Source organism: Lycorma delicatula, chromosome 1, assembly GCF_047948215.1.
Source record: "Lycorma delicatula isolate Av1 chromosome 1, ASM4794821v1, whole genome shotgun sequence".
NCBI lineage: Eukaryota > Metazoa > Arthropoda > Insecta > Hemiptera > Fulgoridae > Lycorma > Lycorma delicatula.
The window spans coordinates 204,671,042-204,698,326 of record NC_134455.1 but is presented as its reverse complement, the minus strand read 5'-3'; the positions used below and the strand labels follow the sequence as shown (position 1 = coordinate 204,698,326).

Below are 27,285 nucleotides of genomic sequence, written 5' to 3'. Positions count from 1 at the left end.
TGGTCCGACAATGGTGCTCTCGCCACATTGACTTGCTGCTTGTGAGTGGCCTGAGTTCTGATCCCCCAAGAGCTGGGCAGTCAAACATCATGTATTTGTTCGACTGGACCTACTGGCAGATGCACAACTCATTAGCTGCCAGGTTGAACCGAAACAAATATTGGTTTAAATTTACATGGTTGGAGAACACTCGGTCTCCCATTGCCTTTAAAAACAAAGGAGAGGCATACCATTTCCCAAATCCTGTATAAACTTATACAAGGATCTTCCCTTAGTCCTGGCGTGTCATTGTTGCTGCCATGCCTCCTCCGCAGGCGAGAGATGGGCAACTGTTCTAAATTTAGAACTGGTGCATTGAGATCACCATTCTGTTCTGGTACAGGCCTGGCTCAAAACTGCATCCCAAATACTATGTGAACATTGCGGTGTTACAACTCATAAAGGACAGAACTCCAACACAAGGAAGGAAATGCTGCCTCTATGTCAATAAAAATTACCAAAAAATATTTACAGTTGGCGCCTTCCACCTCGGCAAGAGCATTTAAGATGTAATCCTTGGTGCCAACCCCTATTGGTGTGGTAAAGAAATATTGAGCAAAATGTGCTGAATGTACAATGATGGGAAGCAACTAAAAGTGGGATTAAAAAAGAAGTCTGGTAGGTGAGGGGCACTACAGGGTTTATCAAGTAGTTGAAGTGGAAATGGAATGGGCATTTGAGTAGAAGAAAAAATGATCAATATAGGAAGTTACTGATGAAATAAGTACCTTGACTGATGGAAAGGTAAACTGAGTAAATTTACTAACTCAGATGATAGGGGATATTGCAGGATGACATTGAAAAGAGAGTAACAAACTTTGGAATAAACCAAAAAAGATAACACCAAAAAAGATTAGTAATCCTGTAAGAGAAGGCCTATCTATATATTTTATTTAAAATATAAGAGAAGTTTGTTTATGTACAAGGTACATTCAAAAAGTAACTTGATTTGAAAAATTTTAGAATTCATATTCATTGGCAGTAATACACTTCTGTTAAGATTTATGAAGTTGTTGGAAACATTCCTGGAACCACTTTGAAATACTGTCCTCAGTTACTTTGTTGTAGAGACCATCATGTTATTGGCATTCTTGCATATTTTTCCCATCGCAGCATTTATCAAATGAACAGGCAAGTAAAAATCAGCTGGTGGTGCCAAGTCAAAAAGTCAGCTGGTGTAATATGGTGATTGTTCCAGAATTGTTGCATTGCGTCATCCCAGGTTCTTTTGACAAGCATGAATAGATTTTTTGATGCATTGCCATGCAAAAAATCAAATTCTTTGTTTCCCATTTTTTTAGGATAGTTCCTTCTTACTATATCCTGTAAATGTTTAAGGATAATGATGGTTACTTCTTTGTTTACCATTTGCCTATCACGAATGAATTTTTAGAACACAATACACTGCAATCAAAAAGAAAAATACTTCCAAAAACTTTCCTTTGCTTCCATTGAAATTACTGTGATCAGAGAAATGATGATTTCCATTCTGACGATTGTGTTCTGTCAGTGGATTGCATAAAAAAACCACCATTTCTCATCTCCTGTTATGATCTTGCTCAGAAAATTCCAAGCTTGATCATCCATAGAGATGAGGTCTCCTGTTAGTGTCATGCAAGTCTCTTTCACATCTGCAGACAATATTATTAGATCAATGTTCAATCATTATGGTGAATTTTGTGGAAACTTCTGACTGATATCACAACTATTGATACTATTTCTTTGACAGTTTTTCTTCCATCAGTTTCAAATGTTTTCATCACATTTTTTCATTTATCGAGGTAGATGTGTGCCCACTATTAATGTCATCTTCAACAATAATGACACAATAACCAAAATGCTTATGCCAACTATAAATGTTTAAAAATTTGTTGGTTTCTTAATTTCCAATTCTCCATATGTTTGTTCAAGCAATGATAATGTCTGACAGTGATTTTGTTCAGCAAAACACAAAATTTTATTTTTCACTGTATCATATATGATACAAAACAAACAGCTACAGGCAAAACAAAAAATATGTGATGTGGCAATATTGTGATACCATGAATGCTGCTAACAGTAAAACCAAACATTTTTCTAATATGATTGCTATTTTAAACTGTAAGAGACAATTTAGGTAACTTAATCTAACTTTAATCTACCTTATACAATCCATACTGTTAACAGATTTACAAAATTATTTATAATGCAATAAGATCATCAATTTATTAACATACAATTATAGATGATACCATTATACTCAAACACTAAGTAGGTAACCTCTTAATACATGTTAAAATCCACCGGTTATGAAGACATAGTAGCATACTATCTGTAGAAATATGAAATGAATTTTAAACATCTGGATGAGAAGTGCCTATCTTCAGATAACATTACATGTAAATGATAAAGCAGGACTGTCTACACATACACAAATGGGTTAACTAAATATTTTACCCTTAAGAAAGAGCAGGCCTATCGCTACACATGCTGCATGCAAAGTTAAAATAATGTCTATTCCCATCATATTAAATATCAAGATGAACTTAAAAATGTATAAATAACTTTATTACTTAAATATGATGGCCATTTATTACATGGAATATTAAAAAAATAATAATTTAATTTAAAAAAAAAAAAATAACAGAATTATTTTTACATATCCAGCATATTTTTAAAAGAAATTGGATTGCACTAATTTTTTGAAGAAAAATACAGATTCCCTAAGACTGCTGATCTCAGAAACATTATTTAGACTCTTACACCATAGGTATCTTATTTCAATGATTGAATGCACAAATTACTGTGGTATCTGGTCTTGTAGAAAACTCCAGCACAAAAAGCATTTAACTAACTTTCCTCTTTAGCATGTTCACTGCTATGGTGTATAATGAATAGGTACGTAGTATGCTAAAAAAAATTTTCAGTAAATACGTACCAAATGTTGTACTGAAGTGTAGAGTGTAACCAAAATCTCTTTTTAGGGATTTTATTTTGTAATTTGTGATGTCATAGATTGGTACTCATATCCGAGTAGTGTACACTGTGAATGAACCGATTCTGAGCCAGCCATGCAGTGTTCCCTTTCTGTTCTTTGCTTCAATCAATATATTATACATTATTACACTAATTTATAAGTTTTATGAATTTTTTTACAGTATTTACAACCAACTTCACCGAAGTTGCTCTACAATCCACTTATTTGTCATTTCATGGAACTTATCAAAGCACTCAACTGGGCACAACCTGGATTCTCTGGACAAACTTCACAAATGAATGTTGTTTGCTTTCTTTTTCCAGTTTTGTTGGAAACTCTGAAAAATTTTCTTTTCCACCCACCTTTTGCATAACTATCTTTATTTTGTGCGGGTCGTGCATGGTATGACGTCCTGAAGGAGTTCAATTTGGTTGCTCCTCTTTAGGTGGCAAAAATTCCTTTATGACCATTAGATGGAAGTCATACATAAAAAGTTTATCTTTGTCATGCTCTCTGTGCATATTTGCATAGACCAAAAACATTTGTAAAATATAGGTGAATATTTTCTTGTACCACCAAATTGTTTTCTTCTCACAAGGATAATAAGCCATCATCTGGTCCATTCTGTCTACACCGTTCATATGTGCATTATAATATATAATTGGTTTTGGTTTCTCTCACTCCTGTTTTCTTTTATTTATTATTGTCCATTTTTTGTTGTCAAACTGAGAAGAAATGTAGGTGACATGTCTTTTATCCTTCCACATTCTGATCATAATTCCATCTGCATATTGGGTGATGGTTTCCCCTTTTTCAAAATTGTACTTTTAATAAATCTGAGGAATGCTTCTGATCAATTCGTAGAGTACCAGTACAATATGTATCTTTTACTAGAAGTTTGAAAGTGAGAATAAAACTATTATAATAATTATACATGAATGAGTATCCACAATTTAATAACTCATTCATCAGATACAGTACGACTTTTTCCACAGATTTTCATTGCCTCCACCATAAACAAGTAACTTAAAAATGAGCCCTCCAGGTTCATTTCAAGTCATCAGACAGTATAACTTTAGGCCTTACTTATAGCGCTTCCCCTTTACATACTGTCTGAATATAAGCCAGCCTATCCAAAGTATCATTGCTTCATAGATTCATAATTCTCTTGACGGATAATATATCAACATCCTTGTTGTATTAGAATGATCTATTAGTGATCTGACTTTGAATAGACGGTCAATATTAGGCAATGGCTGGTAAACTTGGTGGACAGGCAGTTGAGGAGCATTTACTTTTGAAAAATAGAGAAATCTAATAATTAATAGAAAGTGATCACGGCTCATGTACTGTCTAAAAGCAGGTAAGTTGATGAGTCTTTGGGTTTTCCAGTAATCGTGAGTCTATTGAGTTTAATCCTGTGTATAACAACAAACTAATGAAAACTTTTAATTCTGATACTGTGAGGTCTTTCTATTGAGTTATGTGAGATTTTTTAGAAGTTGAAGGATCACAAAACATTTCAAAGGCATATTTGTTCATATTTCTCCAAATCGACTTTAAAAAAATATTGTCCACAAGTAAACAAAACGAGTAGTCTATTGATCTGCTCTCCCCCTGGAATTGGTACCAATAATCCACTCTCTTACAGGCCTGAAAGGAATTTGCCTTAATCCTAGAGTATCATTTACCCAAATGTGATTTATTTCATCATCATCCAACTCACTTTTAGACAACTCCTCTGATGTGCAAAAATTAGAACAGATTAAAAAAAAAAATAACTTAAAATAAAAAATGTGTTGACTTACTGGCTTGAACATTATGAACTCGGCGAAAAAGTAAAAAAAAAACAGAATTGCCAGGAAACCAGATATATAAATGAGCTGAGCTCAAACTAAACCATGATAAACATTACAATAATGATACTCATAAACGAGTAATACCCTCCTAGCAGTGGACGACAACTACGTGGATATGAATAGCCTGCACTGAATGTTTTAAGAGGATTATTTACAAGATATTATTTTTTTAAAAATATTTCTAAGTTAGTGAATCTTGATTGCTACAATTTTCATTCCAAGTAATTTTGCAAAAGATACTTACGAATATAATCAACCTCAGACCACTGAAGTATTGAGACAGCTTCAATACCATAGTAAAACATTGACAAATATTTTACGAGAATAAATGGAAATGGAACATCACTGGAAAAATCAGTTTATAAATTAAAGAAATAATACATTAACACATTATAAAAGCAATATAACCAAATTTAGTTTTCTAAGCATTTGGTACCATTAGTATTAACATAATTTATATAAAATAATATTTCCACTTACCAACAATTTTTAATGTAAGTATCTGAGCACTTTTGAAGTCATTTTTCATCATCAGGGATTATTTGAAGTTATTAATTTAATAATATTCATGTATATAATTTTTTTATGTATAATTAAATTGAAGTTAAAATTGTTATGTTCATAATAGTCGATTGTCAATTAAAATAAGTTATATGTTAATAAAAATGTAACATCATGTCCCAATAGAACCCTATTATAATTACTATTTCATTTCATTCTCATAATAGTCGTAAACCTCTTACAGACATGACGTTATGTTTTTATTAACTTATAACTTATTTTATTAATTAACTATAGACTATTATGAACATAACAATTTTAACTTCAATTTAATTATACATAAAACAATTGTATACATGAACAGTAAATTAATAACTCCAAATAATCCCTGATGTGGAGAAGTGACTTCAAAAGTGCTCAGATACTTACATTAAAAACTGTTAGTAAGTGGAAATATTATTTTATACAAAATATGACCAAATTTTGCAACAATAAAAACCTTAATAATCTTTCTTCTTATTTCTCTTTATACAGATATAACAATGTAATTGAAAATCCTTTTCTAAATAATAAACAAGACAGGTTCCTGACTACCTTGTGGATGTAACTTTTAACAGTAAGGGTTTACAATGCATAAAATTAAATCATATTCTAGTATATTTATACAGTGAAAATCCTAAAAAAATTGATAGACATATTAAATGATTTGGCAGATGAATATGGTGTGGGAATACCAATATCATGAATGAAATTGTTTCAGTAACGGAAGAAAACAGTTAATTAAATTATTAACTTTGTGATATGCATTTTCCATGTTAGAAATGTCTAGAGTAACATTAGGTGGTTTATAAAGAAAAAGAGGAAATAGAAGTCTACCAAGTGAAGGATTTTTGTTTACGAAAGATAGTGATTATGATTTAAAAAATAACAGATTATAAAATTTGAGTAATGCAAAAGATCCTACGCAATCAATTTGAAGCATATGAATAAGGCAACAAACGATTACAAAAAATGAATTTATCAGTTTCTTAAAACATGGTTCAGTTAACTAAAATTGAAAAATGACATACACAACACAGTAAAAAAAAGAAAATGAAAATTTGATCACTCAAGATTACATGCATCTCATGTTAAACACTTATTTTGGAGATAAATAAAAGATTATGATCAAGCATTCTACATTAAAAACCTTTTTTTAGGAAAAAATTTTAAAAAAATTGATGAAAATAAAAAAGATACATTTCTTGAGTTATGGTGCATGCAGGTATTTTCTGATTAATCAGCGGCCACCTGTTTTCAGAAGGATGAATAATATTTTTTTTTTATTTAAATAAGAACACATAGTATAGGCCTTTATTTATATCATACGAAATTATCAAAATATTACAAACTATTACTTTTGTACTTGAACAGAGTCCCAAAACTTGACGGTGTCATTGAGGACTGTTGAATACGTTGCCACCGGCCGCCGATCACCATATGAATTCAACCGGATACTAATCTAAATAGTGGTGAGCTGTGCCCCTACTTTTTTTGTTCCACCATTTTGCCAACCCCCACATTTGTTCAATTCACGATAAGCACCAATCTATTAAGAAAAGTATTTTCTTCAACATAGACAGTAAACTAACCTCAACCTAACAGTCACAGCGAGCTGTGTTAGGATGGCCTGCATATAATCATAAAGAACTGTATATTTGACTAATGCAAAATGTAAAGGAGTTGAAAAATAGCGGGCTGTTAAATTCATTTTGTTAAAAATATCTACTGGAATATTTTTTCATTTAATAATTGCAAAGAAAAACAGGGCTGGAAAAGAAAAAAAGCTGTAATCCTTTCAAAATAATTTCTACCTTTCAAGATGTATTTACAAAGTTACAAATATTGCAGTCCCAGCACAGGGCTGCAAATAGTGAACCTTTTTAGTATAATCAGCATTAATTAGCTCATGGAAAACCTGTATTAGATACAGGTAACATTTCAGCATTTTCCTCACTGCAGTGTGGACTGAACCTAGTGAAATGTTCTTTTCCCAGCTTAGTCTTTGCAATGATTTTTATGAGCTCTTGAAGCTGCCCTTTAATGTCCTGTACAACCTGCATCGTTAAAACTGACCTGTGTTGAGCACGTTTCTGGTTTAACACCTAACCTGTTTCACAAAATTTTTTAACTAAATTCTGAATAAAACTTTTCACTGATGCTTCCTTTTCAAATTTCTCCCTGAAATTTTTCCGACACACAATATGAGATTTCATCTTTAAATAAGTTATTATGAATACATGTTCTTCAACAGTTAACTGCAATTTGAAATAACAAAACACAATTATGCGCAACCTTGTTCAAAACCCAGTGTTTGATACAGACTGGTAATCCTCAAATGTGCAGGCAATAAATAGTCCTCTCCATTCCATACCAAATATTCCACATTACTTTACCCATCACACACTAATATATGTATTTGAACAAAAACACACATTTAGGAGAGACTACTGAGTGACCTCTTTTAAGTTAAACACTTAGTAGCAATTAACATTTTTTTTGAAAATCGACCACTGCTTTTACATCACCTTTTATTTACAGAAAACCTGATAATAATGCCACAGAATGGAGAAAAAGCTAAATTTTATGTGTCACAAACTTGATAAGGAGATCAAATCTAAAACTCAAACTTTGGCAAATAAGTAATAGTTTCTAGAGTTCTTTATTTATTTGTTCATTACCTGATTGTAAAATATTATATACTGTTTACTAATGTTAATAACTTATTTTTTATTAAATTAAATAACTTTTCAATATTGTAAAAAAACTTCATAACATAAAGGATTTAAATTGTATTATAAAATACCTCAATGACATGAATATTCCACAGAATATGAGACTGATTTGTTCAACTGGAACAGATGCTAATGATCCAGTGGCTACAGATTCAAATGCTGCTGATATAAGACAACCTGTCAAAAAACACAAACACATTAAATTCAATAAACATAATATGTATGCTCATGTCACTATGTTGGCTGTCCTAACCTAACAGCTACAGGTAGACTGACACAAGACAAAATCCACACACAAAAATGGTGTAGTAACTGCCAAGAATAAGAAGAACCCATGTCAGACTTACTAGAGTAAATGAGGAATGAGGTGGTTTCCACTTCTTTTTACACTGAGCTGAATATATATTATCAGCATGTCAAGCTTTCCAAAATCCAAGTAATATTTAGTAGTAGCAACACTTAAGATTTTTTCACCATGCAACTGGTAGTATAAAGAAGATCATTGTTCTATAGCAAGATATTTTGTATATGTTGTAGCAATAAGAAAAACTGAAATTGACAATGTAAAGCAATAATAAATTAATATATCCCTTACTAGGGGAAACTGGATTATGTGCACAGAACGTTACTTCATCCAGCATGGGAAAATATAATTATATCAAATGTTATTCATATGAACTAAAAGAAATTCTTTCAATAACCAACATAGATAGAATAATGTACAAGAAATTTAATTTAAAAAAAAATAAATAATTTACATAAAAAATAATTACCTAAAATTTTATCTTTTGTTATCAGTTATTTGACAAATTTGTATTCTCCATTAATTTCTATTCTATTAAGTTTAAATATACTTCCTACAAACTCCCCAACTATATGTATTATTTCATAATCAAAAGGAGGTAATTAATTCTTGGTTTTTTACATTATAATTAATTACAGAGACAATTACAAGTGACATCTTCACTCTATTCACCACAGGAACTGGTTGTAGAGTGAAGATTATTAATTTCATAAAATGCACTCTCCTCTAAAGATTTTATTTCTAGGGCTGAGGGCTGAACATTACCTCATCTTACATTAACCAGTGGCTTGGCATGCTAATGAACTAATGCATATTTAATATACAGATGTGACATTGCATATCTATTATATATTTAGTCATGCAAAAAAGAGACTGGAAAACTTCTTCACTTTTCACTTTCTCTATAAGATATCGTCAGATGCTGAAACTCAAGGTGATGGCTATAACATTTTTTGGGAGCATCCTGGCTGAGGCGGACTAAAATATGTCTGTCATATGCGAAGGTTTTGAAGACGACCTTCAATAAAGCCCATAAGGGCTCGGTACGGAGGGGATGGTGGAAGAATATACTTGCTAAAATCAATAACCTTGATTGTCTGCTTTCAGTAGTAAAATACTAGAAGATAAATTTAATAAAAAAAAAAATCATGGCTCTCAATAATCCAGATGACTCAGTTGTCACTAATGTATGAATTTTGTCACAACAATTTTGTCAGTATCATCACTCACAGATCTGATACTACAGAATTTTGTTTTTTAAACTCATTCTTGCAGAAAGGAGGTTTGTATCAACAGAAAGTGAAAAAAAATTACTAACAGTTTTAACGTTGATGAGTGGAAATATAACAAAGTAATTTTTCTGTTGACGAGACCTTTTGGAAAAAATTCCAAAAAGTAATCAAAATAAGAACCTGAACTCTTGACCAACCTGATCCTTTTTTATTTTTCATAAGAAATGTACTTACATACTGATTTTATGTTTAATACAGATTGTCTGAACAAGAATTACACAATTAACTTTGTTAAAAAAAATTCAATGGCAAGCACTCCAAGTGTACTTGTCATTAAATGGGCATGCATGTCTTGAGAAAAACTTCAATAGCTTTTGATTAACTAATCTCAGCTAAAAATTCAAAATGAACATATAATTTAAAGTAGATAATTATACCTAAATGGGTGAAATTCTGGTTTTTTAAAAATATTTTTTTGTGTTCAATCTATAGCTAATCATAATATTTTGAGGTTTGTTGATTAATTTTGTTGATCAACTATCAGTCAAATAATGTTCTTGATTAATTCCGTATTGCAGAATCATATTCATATGATGTATTAAGAAAGAGAATCCTTTTTTTAAACAAACATTTTTAAAGATCACAACTTTTTTGATTTTTCACATTTACTGTTTATACATACAACTTTATGTTACAAGTAAGTGGCAGTAACATTATTTAAAAATAAGATATCAACAATTAATACATTCAAATTGCAATGCTAGAAATGTATACTTTCAGATGATGTAAAGAATATTTTGAAGATGCCACAATCTAATTATTTTTTTTTTACAGAGTATAACCATTGTTAAAAGTCATATCCTTCAAATCTGAAGAAATGTTGGAAGAAGCTATGAGGGAATAGTAGTAAATAAAAACAAAATTAAAAAATGTCTATACCGGAATCTTATAGTTAAACTCCTATTTTAAAATATGAAATTGGTTTTCTTTATATTAAACTTTTTACCAATTTCTTAAAACGGTGTTATAATACATCAATTTAATCACTTTTTGCAAAAAAAATTATTGGTTTTACTTGAAATGTATTGCAAATGACAAAGAATGGTAACTAAAAGTGAAACACTGTTGAAAGTGACTATACTGGCAGATTTACATGAATAAAACCATTCACAAGATGGAGATGTATCAAGAGACCAGCTGTGTCACTGATGAGAGAATTATAATTCTGAAGATTACCGCCAGCCTACTTGCAGCTCTAAAATGTCACACAAATTCTTATATTTATAAATGTTTTATGAAAGGTAAAAATAACAAAATGAAACTAAGATCTTTAACCCAAAACAGCTGATACTACAAAGGAACATTTAAAATAGATTTATTCAAGACTTAAGTAGGTTAAAATTTTGCAGCAGAAGAATAGGGTGATGGAGAATGTAGGATATCTAATACCAGTTCTTAAAAACATGTCTCAACTCCAAATATCTATTAAGATATTTATCTGAAAGCTATATAGTTCTATAGGCCAACCTGCTCATTTAATAATGGATAATACTGTTTGAATTATTTATCTTCTGAAATTACAGAAGAAAATATTGACATGATAAATGAAAATGTAAATTAATTTGTATAAGCAATGTATTTTGGATGTGTAATTAAATTTCTAATATAATTTCTGTGTGTAATTTTACAGTTAAAGCAATTTGTAATGTAATGTAAGAAATAATATCATGACATATGAAATAATTAAACATTTATAACTTAAAAATATAGAATTTTGATTACCATTACAATTGACCATCACATTTAGGTCAGCCATACTGCATATGCCATTTTAAATGTTATTTTGATGTCAAAATCAAGATCAGTGCTATCATAAAGTCCCTATTACAACATTTGCTTAAACGGTTTAATTTTTATTTTGCATTAATTTTCAGCATAAATGGGCTATGCTGTAGTGATGGGTTAAACGATTCTTTTTCAGGAATCGATTCTTTCGATTCGATTCTTAGAAAGGATTCGTAAAAAAAAATCGTTCGTCCGATTCAATGATTCTTTTCCTTCCCTCCACTACCAGAGCTGTAAACTCTAATGCGCATGCTCTCTTTCTCTTCTTCAGCCAAGTTTAGCGGTTCATCTCTTCATACTGCTGTTCGACTCAACTGATGCATACAAACTAAATGTCTTCGATTATTTTTTTTTCAACTCTTATTCGACTCCTTCGATTCTTCTCTTTTCAACCCTCATTCGACTCCTTAAGTAAACATCTGATTCTTCTTCAGTTCAATACGATGTTTAGTAAACTTAGAAGCCTATCACTTCTAATGTGCATGCTCTCTTTCTCTTCTTCAACCATGTTTAGCGGTTCATCTCCATACTCCTGTTCGATTCAATTGATGTATACCTGCTAAATGTCTTCGATTCTTCTCTTTTCAACTTTATTCGACTCTTAAGTAAACATCTGATTCTTTTTCGGTTGAATACGATTTTTAGTAGCCTATTACTTGTAATACGCATGCTCTATTCCCTTCATCTACCCAACGATTCTCCTTATTTCATCTCTTACTCGATTCCTTTACGAAAACAAGCTTATATCAACAAACGTCATCGCTAAACTGAGAAGAGAAAATTTAAACTGTTACGCACACATTCTATATGACATCATTATTCTTTTTTCTTTTAATTTCATTCAGGCGGGAAGCTATGTTGCACAATATTAATTACTGTCGTTCTTTTGCGCATACTGTCATGCTCAAGATATATTTTACAATTATTCTTAGTAGACCTGATTATGTTCCAGAAATGCATTATAATTTAACTCCTACTACGTCTATTGCAACTGAACCAAATGAATTGCAGCAATTAACCCTTAAATTAACAAACCTTGTTGAATCGCCTAATCCTTCTTCTGTGCAACCAATAACATCTTTGTCCTCAAACAAAACATGACAGTTATCCCTTACTTCCTTTGTTACAAAACCTGTTCCTCAAAATAAAAGCCGAGTGATAGATATTCAATTAATTGAGATAATTATATGATAGAATTTCTTGTGAGATTCGTAAGTCATATAATATAGAAGCATGCGCAATAACCACTGACAGTTGGACATCAGTTTCAAATAATAATTATATGGCCATAACTATCCATTTCATTGACCATGATTGTAATTTAAAAACCCAATTACTTACTTGTATGGAAATCTGTAGTCAACATACCGCTGAAAACACTACCATTGAGTTACAAGGAAAATTCAATGAATGGGCTATTATTGACAAAATAAGAGCAGTTGTTAGTGACAAAGCAGCAAATTTAAAAGCTGCTATTCGCAATTGTCAGTTACGCCATATTCCTTGCTTAGCGCATACAATTAATTTAATTGCCCAAGCAGCAGTGTCTGAAGTAAAACAATTGTGGTAAAATCGAAGGCAACTGTCGAATTTTTTAAATGAAGTTCCATGCTCCCTCAAAACTGCAAAACATGCAGCGACAAATGAATTTAAAAAATTAAAATTAAAACAGGAAGTGCCTACCCGATGGAACTCACTCCTGCACATGTTTAATAGATTATTAGAAACAAAATATCCACTAATTTCGATTATCGCTTTGGTGAATCCTATTCTTAATAATATTACATTTGATGAGTGGGCAGTTATAGCTAAATGTACAAATTATTGTAAATGTTTGAAGAGATAACTATTGAAATAAGTTCTCAAAAATCTGTCACTATTTCAAAAATCTGTTTATTGGCGTGAGCAATGACAAGACATGTACTTAAGATTAAATCTGCTATTCAAAATTCTGAAATCGTTAAAGTAAGTATGTAACAAGATGTTAGACCAATTGCAACATAGATATAAGGATGTTGAAAATAATAATATTTTGCTTAAAAACATGCTATTAGATCCTCGCTTTAAAGAACAAGGCTTTAAAGATGAGGCATCTTACCAAAATGCTTATACAAAACTTTCACAGAAAGTTCAATGTATTTAGAGCGAACAAGGCGATAGGTTTGAAACCAAACAAGAAATTATTGAACCCTCCATTTCAACCGCACGGGAAGATTTTGATAAAAAACCCAACAGTAGCAGGAATTTTAGAGCTAGATAAATATATAAATGAACCGCTCATCTCAAGTACACAAAATCCTCTCTTGATGGAAAGAAAGGCGGTTAATTTATCCAAGATTATTCAAAATAATGCAAACTAGACTTTGAATTCCTGCAACCTCTGTTCCCTGTGAATGAATTTTTTCAAAAGTGGGACAGTTAATAACAGAGAGGCGAAATAGACTTGCATCAAAGAATTTCGAAAAAATTATATTTCTACATGTAAATATGTAAAATACTATAAAGTTTATTTGAAAGGTATTAACTAATTATTTATTTTGATTAATTTTTATTATTATCATTTTGTGATAATAGAACCAAAAATGTTTAAAAACAAAATGTTTGTGTGTGTCTGTGAAGTAACTGCGCGCATATTAGTAAAAACATCAAAGTAAATATAAAATCATAATATCGATGTGTTAAAAAAAAAACAAAGGCGGAATCAATGGCTCGCTCAAAAATAAGGTACAGTACAAGCTATATTATTTTAAATTATCCATTTTGTCATTTATAGCTTTAGAGAAATTAGTTTAAGATAAATTTTCTAGTTATAAATACTTTTACCCACCGGGTTGGTCTAGTGGTGAACGTGTTTAAGCAAATCAGCTGATTTCAAAGTCAAGAGTTCTAAGGTTCAAGTCCTAGTAAAGGCAGATACTTTTATACGGATTTGAACACTAGATCGTGGATACCGGTGAACTTTGGTGGTTGGGTTTCAATTAACAAAACATTTCAGAACTGGTCGACCTGAGACTGTACATGGCTACACTTCATTTACACTCATACATATCACCTTTATTCACCTTCTGAAGTAATTCCTGACGGTGCTTCTGAAGGTTAACAAGAAAAAAAAGATATAAATACTTTTAATGAGTTGAAAAAATATATATTTGTCTCTCATTTTGCTGTAGTTGATGATAAACAAAAAATGTTTTATGGGGCTTACAGATACAATTTAATAGTTTAAGATTAACTCAGTTAAATAGCACAGTTAATGAAAATATTTGAATCAGAAGTAATAAATTTGCTAAATGTTCAGTAAATATTAGTGATGGTGATGTAATAAGTTATGTGTCACATGTGGATATAAGAAAACAAACGCATGCTAGGATTTGGTGTGGTAGGAGGATCCCCCACTACAAGCTATGCACAAGAAAGATTACTATGAATCGAATTGAATCGTGATTGAGAAAGATTTGGTTTCCTGTCGCCAATCCAATTCATTGTTAAGAATCGTAAAAAGAATCAGTTTCTCCAGCAAACCGATTCTCGATTCTTTCGTTCAGTATAAAGAATTGAATCGAAGGAACAACTCGTTCATGATTCTTCCCATTACTACTATGCTGACTCCACCATTTTGAATTTTACACTTTGATATCATAATTGTTTCCAGTGACCTCAAATTTCTGAAATGAAAACTCTCTGTCCTAAAACAAATGTTTCCAATGAAAATAAGTAAATTCTTCAAGTTTTTAATTTTTAAATGTAATTTTTCAATAAAATTGAGTCAAGTTTTTGTAGAATTTCTAAAAACCACTTTTTTTATAGGTCAACACTAAGTTGCTTGCTAACAAAAAAAATTGCAGGTGGTTCAGACAAATTCATGGAAAGAGAAATAATTCTGAATTAATGCATTTTTTATATCAACTGATATTCACCAATAATTAATCAGAAAGAAACTGATTTTTTAACACTTTTATTGCGAATTATACAGAAGTGTTTAGTATATTCCTGATTCTGCTGTTAACAGATTGTTTTTTAAAACTCATTCTTGCAGAAGGAGGTGTGTATCAACCTCTTTTATAGCAAAACTGCTTTCAGTTTTTTCCTAGCTGGAAGTTACTAGTTTATATGATATTGAGGTTACTTGGCAGGCATTATGTATTTTTTTTTTTATAAAATTGATACAATTCAGAAAAATATAATTTTTTTCAAATGTGAAAAACATATTTTATTTATAATTTATTTCTTAACATTTCCTTATTAAACATACATTTACACATCACAGAAGGAATATTTTCTAAAATCCTAAAAATAATCATGAAATAACTCTAATTAAAACTAAAAACAGTTATTTAAAAAAAAGACTGGTTTTCAGGTCATGCAACTTTGTGATATCCTGGAGCAGAGAATGTAAATTTGGAATCACTTTTTCATATTCAATTTTAAGATAAGATAATTTAAGATTTCGCAGCAGCTGTAATAAATTATTCTGAATAAAGTGCATTTCTTCTTCTTTTTCTACTACTTATTTTCCTTGCTATAGATAGACAATATAATCTCTCTTTTCTCTTTTTTTTTTTAACCTCCGGAACCAGCTTAAGATATTACTTCAGAGGATGATATGTATGAATGTAAATGAGATGTAGCCTTGTACAATCTCAGGTCGAGCATTCCTGAGATGTGTGGTTAATTGAAATCAAGCCACCAAAGTACACTGGTATTCATGATCTAATATTCAAATATGTATAAAAGTAACTGTCTACTAGATTTTGAACCTTAGAACTATCAACTTTGATAGTCTATTTTGGCATCTACCTTCTCCAAGATCTTCCTTTATTTTTTTTACCAACTGATCTGTACTTAGGATATTTATTTATATAATTGATACAAAAAAGGCCCTACGCAGATGTAAAGGTAAATTAATTATCATTAGCAGAATATTAATGAATATACTTGTAGAAAATGAATATATTGGTCAGTAAAGATAATTCATGCAGTATTACACATTATTATAGATAGGAGTCAATCATGATGGTTGTTGAATCAATGCTCTAGAAACCAAACCATTACAATTACATAAAATACCATAAGCAGATGAAAGAAATATAATAAGTAACCTCTGAATATCTGAATCTGTAATGATGTTACTAAATTATTTGTACATTTTGATAAATTAATTATAATTAAGTAAAAATTATATTTTTTAAACATGTTAAGGTCACAATAAACAAAAGTCATAATGAAATCCTTATGAAATAAATTAGTAAAATGTATGTGGACCTACCATATGCAGTTGCAGCAATTGCACAAGCTATGACAGGGATACAAAATTTCAGGCATCCAATAACACCTCCAAACAATCCAGCAATCCAAAACACAAGAGATGAATATAATATCGGTTCTAAGAGTGCTCTGGGTAACTGCAAATAAAATATTCAGATCTCCGTAAAATAATTTTACAGTCTAAAAGTAAAATGAAATTTTTATTTGTCTTATGATTTCTATTAGAATCATAACCTTACATCACTTGTTCATTGGAAGTATTATTTCTTTGTCATGTATTTGCATTTGAATTTAAAACTCAGTTTAAAATGAGTGCTTCTTTATCCAATTGTACTAGGGAAGAATTCCAAGCACTGATTTGTTTACTCAATTCAAAACGGGTGAAACCAGTAGATTATTTACGGTATGTAATAGGAAAACAGAGAGAGATTGTTTGTTTTTATTATACGAGTGGAAGTTAGGTCTACAAAAGAAATTACTTTATAAAACTTAGGATCTTTCTCTGTAATAAACAACAGAAAGATAGACCTTCCACTTCAAAGAAAAGACAATATCAAAGTGATTAAAGAAATAATTCAGAATTATCAACAAATTAAAGCTGATGAAACTGAAAGTTTTCTGAATATAAGCAATGTCTTGACATTTTTAGTCATTCATGATTGCTTAAACTTTAAAAAAGTCTGCACTTGCTGTGTTTCATGTCAAGTTTCAACATTAACAGAAATGTTAAGAAGATGAAGGAGACTCATTTCTGAAGCAGATAATGTCTGCTGAATAGACATAGGTCCATCATTTGAAGCCAAGAACAAGTGACAAAGTTTAGTATGGAAACACTTTTTATCTACTATGGAAAAAAAATTCAAAACTCACACATTTGCAAGAAGGTTGAAAGTGCCAATATTCTAAGATATGGAAGGTTCTGTTTTTTTTATTCACTTCATACCTAAAGGTGAAGTAATAAATAATGAAAACTTTTGTGAGCTATTGCAATTACTGATGGGAAAAATCAAGTTAAAAAGTGCAATAAACTTTAAAAAGGTGTGATTTTACTTCAGGATAATGCTTAATCTCATAGGACCAACAAAACAACTTCTCTGTACCCACTGTTCAGCCTTGATCTGGCTCTGAGTGATTGTAATCTTTTTTGCAGCTATCTGAGCTGAAAGGGATATTTTTTCTGATGTAGAGATTGCATTAGTAATGTAGAATTGGCTATGTACCAATCTGAAAAATTTTTTGAGAGAGAAATTCAAAAACCTGTTAAAAATTGGACTAAGTACAGATTAGTAGGAGGGGGTTGTGTTGAAAAATAACCACATTTCATTTATGTAATTAGAAAGAAAATTATTAAATAAAACCATTTTATATATATAAATTTAATACTATATGAAATATAAACCACCAAAACATAGTAATTAGATAAGTTAAACTTTACTATATTAATTTCCAAGAATCAATTTTTGCATTTTCAATTGGTAATGAATTCTTTAATATTATAAATAATTCTTTTAAAAATTATTTTATTTTAGATTGTTCTGTTTTAAAAAGATTTTTAATATAAAAAAACATATAAACCATTTATAAAATATTTAATAAAACAATAATAAAAATAATAGAGGAAATAAGGGGAATACATAAAAGTAACTGCAATGAATGTAACAATATTTACATTGACAAAACCAAAATATTATTTAAAAAACAAAATAATAGAACATTACACAGCATACAAAAACAAAAAAAAAGGTATATCTGAAGTAGCTGATTGTTTGTTAGAATGCAAACATAGTATTACTAATAATTTTGTTGAAATATGGCCTGTTGGCATAAATATATAATTATAGTTAATATACAAAAAAACGTTACCAACAATTGAATTTGAAGCATTCAAGTGCTTTTGGAATTAAATTCCATCTTAGGAACTTAGGAACTCTCATATTTCTCCTATTTATAATATTAATGAAAACTTCACATGTAGATTTATAAAAAAATTATGATATTTACTTAAAACGCTTCAAATTCAATTGTTGGTAAGCAGTTTTTTGTATATTAACTATAATTATAGTATTACTGGTTGCAAAAATAATTTAGAGATTTTAGAAGTATGTAATAATGATAAAAAAAATGAATATATTCAAAAAATATTATATTTATAAATATAAACAAAAATATAAAATTATGAACCATCAGATCATATTCGAAGATGATATAACTAAAAACAAATGGTTTTTCAGCCAAAAACAATTTGGTTCATATTTAGAATATATATTAGTTACGTGAAAATAAATATTTTTGTGTAAAAAGGAGAAGGAAAAAAGGGGAAATGGTAAAGAGGGACAGGGAAAGAAAATGGGAAGAGAGAAACGTTCAATTTTGTGATGTTCCATAATGTTCAGTTTATAATGTTTTATCAAACTTTCATTTGTGTTCATTTAACCTATATATGTACTCAAATCTAACAATAGCGAAGCATTGCCGGGTCAGCTAGGAAAATATATATATATATATATATATATATATATATAATTTAATAAGTAGTATTTAGTTTATTTAGTATTCAGTTTAATAAATGTATAATAAAAACAAAAGAATTTGCTGAAAGGTTTAGGATAAAACAAGAAATCAAACAAGCATATTGATATTTGATAAATATTGAATTATATAATACACATCTCCAGTTAGTGAAAGTTTTGGGACATTTTACATTCAATTACGTATTTAATTTGATAAAAACTAAATATAATAATAACAACAAAAAATCAAAAACAATTTTTTTTTTATTTTGCGGACGGTGGTGGAAATGCATTTATGCACGAAGTGTCGGGTTCCTGCTGATGGTACTAAAACCACCCCCCTTTTTACCAGGACTCGACCTGGAACCGTTTAACACATTACTTCCGTTCGAGTCCTTCTATACTAGCCTGATTAGGTAGAACTTAATCAGGCTAGTCAGGATAATCCAGGTCAACCTTTTTGGCCCTGAGAATGTTGCTGATGAATCGGGCTACACTTTTCAAAATTTAAGCTCAGGTTACGAAGCATCATCGCAACCACATTGTGGGGACTCAGGGCTCTGAGATCCGCCTCTAGTGTCTCTCTATAGCCGCCCACCGAGTACATTTGAAAAAGCTGTGCTCAGCGTCGTCCTGTACACCGGGGCAATAGAGGCAGTCGGGGAATGGCGCTTACCGTATGACATGGATGTAAGCCCGGAAGTACCTATGACCTGTTAAAAATTGGGTCATGTAGTACTTCACCTCTCCATGCTGTCGCTCCATTCACAGTGTGACCAGAGGGATAAGCCTTGCGGTCCATCGTTCTCTGGTCTCGTGATCCCAGGTCTCTTGTCGTGTGAGGAGTGTGCGAGTGCTTTCTTCATTCACAATGATCACCCAGTCTTCGCCTGCCCATTGATTCCTGTAGATCACCTCGCGCTCCCTTGCCAAAATAGCTTTAACAGCTTCTCCAATACCTTCCCAGCTGTGTCAAACATAAACAATGGGCGGTAGGAGGATGGCGACTCTGGGTTTTCTTTTCCCTTGAGAATTAGCATAAGACGTGCGGTCTTCCACCTGGCGCTAAAAGACCTAGCCATCAGACATGCATTATACATGTCTAGTAGAAGACGGGGCCTGCAGCGTCCCACTAGCTTGAGTACCTTGACCAGTATACCGACGAGACCAAGGGCTTTTTTAATATTAAATAGACTGACTGCAGACATGATAAAAAAGTAAAAGCAAATTAATAGTCCAATATTGTTCTAAAAACTGAAAGTGTCATATTAAGAGTTTATAAAAAAATCCATTAATTTTACACACACACACACACTTTTTCTAATGTTAATACCTATTTATCAGTAAATACTAAAGATTAATAAATATGAGAAAACTTACATATGAATATATAAGAAATTTCAACAAACCATTACTAACTTACTACAAAAAGTATTTACTTCAACTAAATACTATTAAAAAAAATATATCATTTATATTGGATATTCTTAAGTCAAAAGTGAAATAATCAGTTAGATCATACTTTCCTGAAAACTAACTGGTACCGTAAGCAAATTTTAAAATTTTTTCGTAAATGCTGGGAGTAATACTTTTTTTCAGTACTTCATAAGTACAGGATTTTTGTTTTTATTTATTTTATAAATAAATAGTATATGTTATGACAATTATTAAATGTACTTTAACATTTATTTTTACTTTTACTAATTTGTCTGCATTTATTTATGATAGTTGTTTAACAATTGAAGCGCACATCTATTTTTGATTTTAACTTATTTAAAAACAATCTTGACATTTCTATTTGTAACATTATTTCAATAACCATTTAGTATTGCTCATTACTTATACTGGAGTGAATAATAATGAAAGAATCATACCTCTCACTCAGTTGATAATTATAGAATATGTTTTTTAACCTGAATACTTATGTCAAGAATGAATGCAATTCTTAGTAAATGAAGATACAATCATAATGCCAATGATGGAATCAATAATGTAAGCAACATTGTTTTAATAATTTATTAATTTAAATCATTGAGTTGTCTTTTATGTGTATAAAACAATGCAAAAGAACTAGAAAACTGAATAATTTCTCCATATATTTAAAAAAAAAATCAAATAAATTTATTTTTATAAGCTCTTCATAACCTTAGTACTTAATAATTTGTAAAATTAATTATAAGAAAGAAAACTCACATAAAAAAGGGTATTAAAAAATTTATAAAAAAAACTTTAAATATCAAAAAGCACAATTTACCAAAATAATCATTTTTGATGCATAGTATGGTCCAGGTGAGTATAATCCATTTCCAATTTCCCTTAAAAGCACAGGAAGCTCTGCTGGAAATGTGTGGCATACACTGTAACTAAAAGTAAATACTGTTTCGACTACAACTAAATACAAGAATCCTTGCATATTTTGAATTCCTTTCTGATCTACAGTCATACCTATATATGGAGTAGAGATAAGCAATGCAATAAACTGTAACAAAAACAATAAATACATTTAAAAAATTTATTTTAATATTCATAGTTAATATATAAAAAACCGCTTACCAACAAATGAATTTGACGTATTCAAGTGCTTTCAAAATTAATTTCCATCCTCAGGAATTCACATTATTCATCATATTTGATCACATCACATTTAACTGTATGAAAGTTATGATATTTGCGTAATTATAACAGTTGGTCATTGTATATTTTAAAATGATGTCAACATAAACACCTATCAATTTGGTAGTCTCAACTGATATGTTAAAAGGCAAGGGGATCGATCAGTTTGGCCAACCTAATCTACAGTTACTATTTAATAATTGCCTGTATAAAATGCTGTTATTAAATTTTGTCTGTTTGTTAATTCATTTATTATTATTTAAATATATATGTTATTTTTCTAAAATAATAGTATTATGTGAATTATTAGAGTAATCAAGTATGTCAATAAAGTTGTATAAGTATAAAGTTGTTTTGCTAAATATATTATGACCCAGACCCATAAATATTATGACCATAATTATGACCCAGACAACTTGTCTGGGTCAATGATAATGTGAATTCCCGAGAATGGAAATTAATTCTGATAGTGCTTGAACGCGTCAAATTCATTTGTTGGTAAGTGGTTTTTTATATATTAACTATAATTATATATTTATATCAACGGGCCAAGCTTAACAAAATTCTTATATTTGATGCAGTCAGGGAATTTTTAAAATTATTAGTTATAATAAATACTGGGATCATAAATACTAGTTTTAACCTACTATACATTTTTATTTACAAATCAGAATGCCCTTGTTGTTTTTACACATATGATGCTTGCTTAAAATTTAAGAACCAATCAGTTGATCTAAATTATTCTTGGACCATATTTTTATTGAATTCTGGACAGACAGTTTTAAGTTTAGATTTAAGATAATTTCATTTTTGAGAACAGTAAAGACTAAACAGAGTGCCTGTCATACACCATCATTTTTCATGTACTAGTATTTTTGGTCATTCACTATATCATGTTTATATGACACCTACCAAGAGTAACATTTAGAAAACAGACTGAAAATTATTTTGATATTTCATTTATGAAAATTGGATGAATATGAGAAATTGGTTCTACAGTTATTAGCAATTTAATAGAGACTTTTTTTGGACCTATTTTAATGGGTAGGCAAATGATGTATTTCACAGTGAATGCTACTTCTGCTCTGTAATTATGGTTGAAAATAATTTATTATTTATTTTATTCTCATACTATTCTTTTGTTTCACAAAACATTATGAAGAAAAACATCTTTTGACATAACTTGTTTACCAGTAGGTCTCCTCTTGAAAAAAAAAACTGGTATTTATTTGCTCAAGATGCTATCAACAAAAAAAATTAACTCTGCCTCCCATTTGAAATTTTTTTTTTAAATTAATATTGCTTTTGGTGAATATATGTAAAACAACATCAATAAAATTTGGAACAGCTTTCTAGGAACTTTTTTTTTTTGATTGGGGAAAGGGCATTACAATTTTTGTGAACGCTGAGAATGCATTTTAGCAGCACATTCCAAGCACTTAAATATAATTGCGAACAACTCTTTAATAAAACCTTTTGAAACTTCAAACAGGTGGCTTTTACTTTCCCTTCAAGCAGGTAATGATGGTCTGTATGTTTTCTTATGTAGCTGTTTATTTCCTGTTTGCGTTACAAAATAAAGTTAATAATTAACAGTATTTTTATAGCTAGAAAGTTAATATTCTTTTATTTTCTAATTCATTAGAAAATTTTAATTGGTAATTAAAAATTATTCAATTTTTTAAATATTTTGCTGTGTTAATTTCTTATAACTTAATTGTAAAATACCAGAATATCATACAATCAATAAATGCTTCAGAAACACAAGCAATTTTTAAAATTCAGAATATTTCACAAAAGATGATGGAGGTAAATCCAAATATCCAGTGACTTGTTAGTTATTAGAGAAGAATGCAGAATAAGTAATTATCTTTATATATATTTCATTATTTAGTTTGATTAATAGATTGAATATTATTAAATAAAGTAATGGTATTCATAGTAAAATGTTTAATTAAATATCATTATTAAACATTAGCTATTCAACACTAATGTCCTCTTCCATTTTAAAAATATATTTATATATTAGTGGATATTAAAACAGACAATTAAAAGATCCCTCATTTCTGAACTAGATCAATTCCAGAGTAAGGCATCATTCATAAAGAATAATGGGAATAATAAATTTGAAAATTACTTTTTAAACTACATCATACTTATTTTACCATGTAAAATGCCAGACGGATTATCTGATCCTGTGGATTGCGTTTTATTTCTATTAATGACCGCCAAGTTAACCAGTATGTCTGAGTAAAGTAACTAGGTGTTTGGCTAAAAATTAAAAAAAAAAACATGTTAATTTCTAACAAAATAAGTTCAACAAAAATTGGAACAATAAATGTTCAGAATAAATTTTACAGTTCTATCAGTCAACAAGAATGTTACTGATATTAAAGTATAATATGAAAAAAATAATAAAAAACTAGTAATAATATTTTAGTCAGATTATTTATTACATTTACATCAAATTTGAAAGTAAACAGAAAAATCCTCTGTATATTTTTTATTAATCTATAGAAGGAGAAAAAAATGTTTAATTTACTTATTAGCATAAAGAGATGATTTTACAAAGCTCTGAAACAACCACCACAATGCAGACACAAATTACAAATTATTGTACTACACTTGAAGATATTATTGATTGTAAAGTATTATCCTGAACATGAAGAGCCCAGAGACAAAATATTAGATAGCAAATGTTTTGTTGAACAAAATGGGTCAGCCCTTTCCCATGAAGAAATTCTTCAACTTATTGAAGGATCACAAAATTAAAAGTGCTTTCTAATTAAATGACAAAGAAATGGAAAGCACTTTTAATTTTATGATTAATAAAAAATTCTGGGTAAGAATGAAAAATTGATATTCAAATTTACTTGAAGTAGCAATGAGTTCTTTTTTTTTCTTCCACCAAATATATATATGAAATTGGATTTTCTGCCATGACTGGTTAAAAGAAACAGAGAAAATTGTATCTTTATTGTCTTCGTTTGGTTATTACATCAATTCATCCCAGAATTAATAAACTAAGGGCAGAAGATAGCAACAAAAGTCTCACGACTCAAACTGAAACCTTCAGAAACTCACTCAAAAACTCACTTCAGAAACTCAACTAAAAGAGACAAAGTTTAACATTTTCAGTAACTTAAAATTATGTTAAAGTGATGTGTTTTTAAATTAAAAATATTAATTAGTATTAGAACTAATGTTTTCATGCATTTTTAACCATTAAGTTATGTAATTTGAATGTAAAAATCTTGACAAGTATATGTGATAAAAGTGCTTTGCTAACATCTTTGTGCTTTTCTTGCTTAGCTGACATCTGGCATAAATATTTTCCCACTACTGTTTTTTTTTATATCAACATCATTAAAATCAGTTTTAATAATTCACTAATCAATTTTACAATATTATACACTTCTGATGGGCAGACCAGACTGGAACATGTTAATAGAAATCAGCTAAAATCACAAATTAATTTCATGATATTGACCTGAGGATCAAGCTCTCTCTCAGCTGAAAGCAATGGAAAACTACAGCTGATTTTTCCAAGAAAATGTAGCTCTCTGCATTTTCATGTAACAAAGATGGAGGCGCCTTCCTTAGTAAAATATTCTGGAGGTAAACTAGTCTCCTGTTCGGATCTCCAGGTGAGGACTACTAAGGAAGGGGTCATCAGAAAATTAAAAAATAACATTCTACGAGTTGGAGTATGGAATCTTAGCAGTCTAAAAGAGGTTGGTAGGTTAGAAAATTTAAACAGGGAAATGGATATTATATGCACATGTAGAAGGAATTAAGAAAGGTTTGGTGGGAAGAAGAAAACGACTTTTGGTCAGGTGATTTTAGAACAATTAACTCAATGTCAAATAAAGGGCAGGCAGGAGTAAGTTTCATAATAAACAAGAAGATAGGGAAGTGAGTGGAGTATTTCTAAAAGCTTAATGACAGAATCATTGTAATCAGGATAAAATCAAAACCCAAGCCGACAACAATTGTTGTCTATATGCCTACAAGTGCCCATTATTAGTGTGAAAATAAAAAGAGAAAAAATTATGGAGGTAGAATAATTTTGTTATTTGGGAAGTAGAATTACTAAAGATGGATGAAGCAGGAGTGATGTAAAATGACAAACAGCTCAGGTGGAATGAGTTTTCAGTCAGAAATATAACTTGTTTACATCAAAAATTAATTTAAAGATCAGGAAAACATTTTTGAAAGTATATGTTTGGAGCACAGCTTTATATGGAAGTGAAACTTGGACAACCATAGTACCTAAGAAGAAAAGATTAGAAGCTTTTGAAATGTGTTGCTATAGGAGAAAGTTAAAAATCAGGTGGCTGGATAAAGTGACAAATGAAGAGGTATTGCGGCAAATTGATGAAGAAAGAAGTATTTGGAAGAATGTAACTAAATGAAGAGACAGACTTAGAGGCCACATCTTATGGCATCCTGGAATAGCCGCTTTGATATTGGAGGGAGATGTAGATGGAAAAAATTGTGCAGGCAGGCAATGTTTGAAATATATAAAACAGATTGTTAGGAATGTACGGGGTACACCAAAATGAAATGACTGGCACTAGATAGGGAATCTTGAAGAGCTGCATCAAACCGATCAAATGACTGAAGACAAAAAAAATATTTATTAAAAGAAAAACAATGAAAATGTATTTATTAACAACTAATAATAAATGCAACATTAAATGCACAGTTTAAATGTAATATGAACAGTCATCCCTTCTATTTTTTACAAATCTAGCATGTCTTTTAGGATTACTTTTATGATTTTCCTTTACCAAACTAATATTTTGTTTGTAATAAATATGCACTCAACACTTGTAGTGTTTTTTGTTCGTGTTTTTTAATGCTATAATATAGTGGCTTTACAAAAGCTGCTATTCGTAAAAATCCCAGATTATACTTTACAGATACAGTAAAGTAGAACATGAAGGTAGAATTTACTTCTCAAAATAAAACCAAAAACCATCATAAATTAAAACTAGTTTATAGTGAAATTTTGTCTGGAAAGTGATCTGGATGTAAAAGGGAGTTTACATCTTTTCTACTATGACATGGTTCAAGATATGTAAGTATGGTCTCAATAATAAATTACCCTTTTAAGGTAGCATTATAAAACTGAATTATTTTTATGTAAGCATAACTTTTGGTACATTTTAGCTGTTTTCAAGTAATAAAGAGAAGATGACGTAAATCTACCAAAAAATTGTTTTTTTTTTGCAATTTTCAAGAAAACCACCATAAAGTGTTTAAGAAAAGATATTATGCAAGCCCCAACAACTAAATTAAATCGTTTTAAAAACAGAATCACAAAATTCAATATTTTAATAACTTTCCACTCAACAGATCTAATTAAATTTTTAATTGCTGTA

At 30.0% G+C, this 27,285-nt stretch overlaps 1 protein-coding gene across 2 annotated transcripts in view; it reads right to left on the bottom strand.

Moving 5' to 3' along the window:
• LOC142327626 (protein scarlet-like) overlaps positions 1 to 27,285 on the bottom strand; it is a 104,106-nt gene that overhangs the window by 3,878 nt on the left and 72,943 nt on the right. The window contains exons 10-14 of one of the 2 annotated variants that reach the window (XM_075370834.1): positions 24,064 to 24,169; positions 21,540 to 21,764; positions 16,777 to 16,912; positions 8,201 to 8,306; positions 5,099 to 5,199 (exon numbers count right to left, since the gene is read on the bottom strand). In XM_075370834.1, the coding sequence (XP_075226949.1) occupies positions 5,099 to 5,199; positions 8,201 to 8,306; positions 16,777 to 16,912; positions 21,540 to 21,764; positions 24,064 to 24,169 (674 nt within the window). The remainder of the gene's footprint in view (positions 1 to 5,098; positions 5,200 to 8,200; positions 8,307 to 16,776; positions 16,913 to 21,539; positions 21,765 to 24,063; positions 24,170 to 27,285) is intronic. The other variant, XM_075370841.1, reaches the window with a different exon arrangement.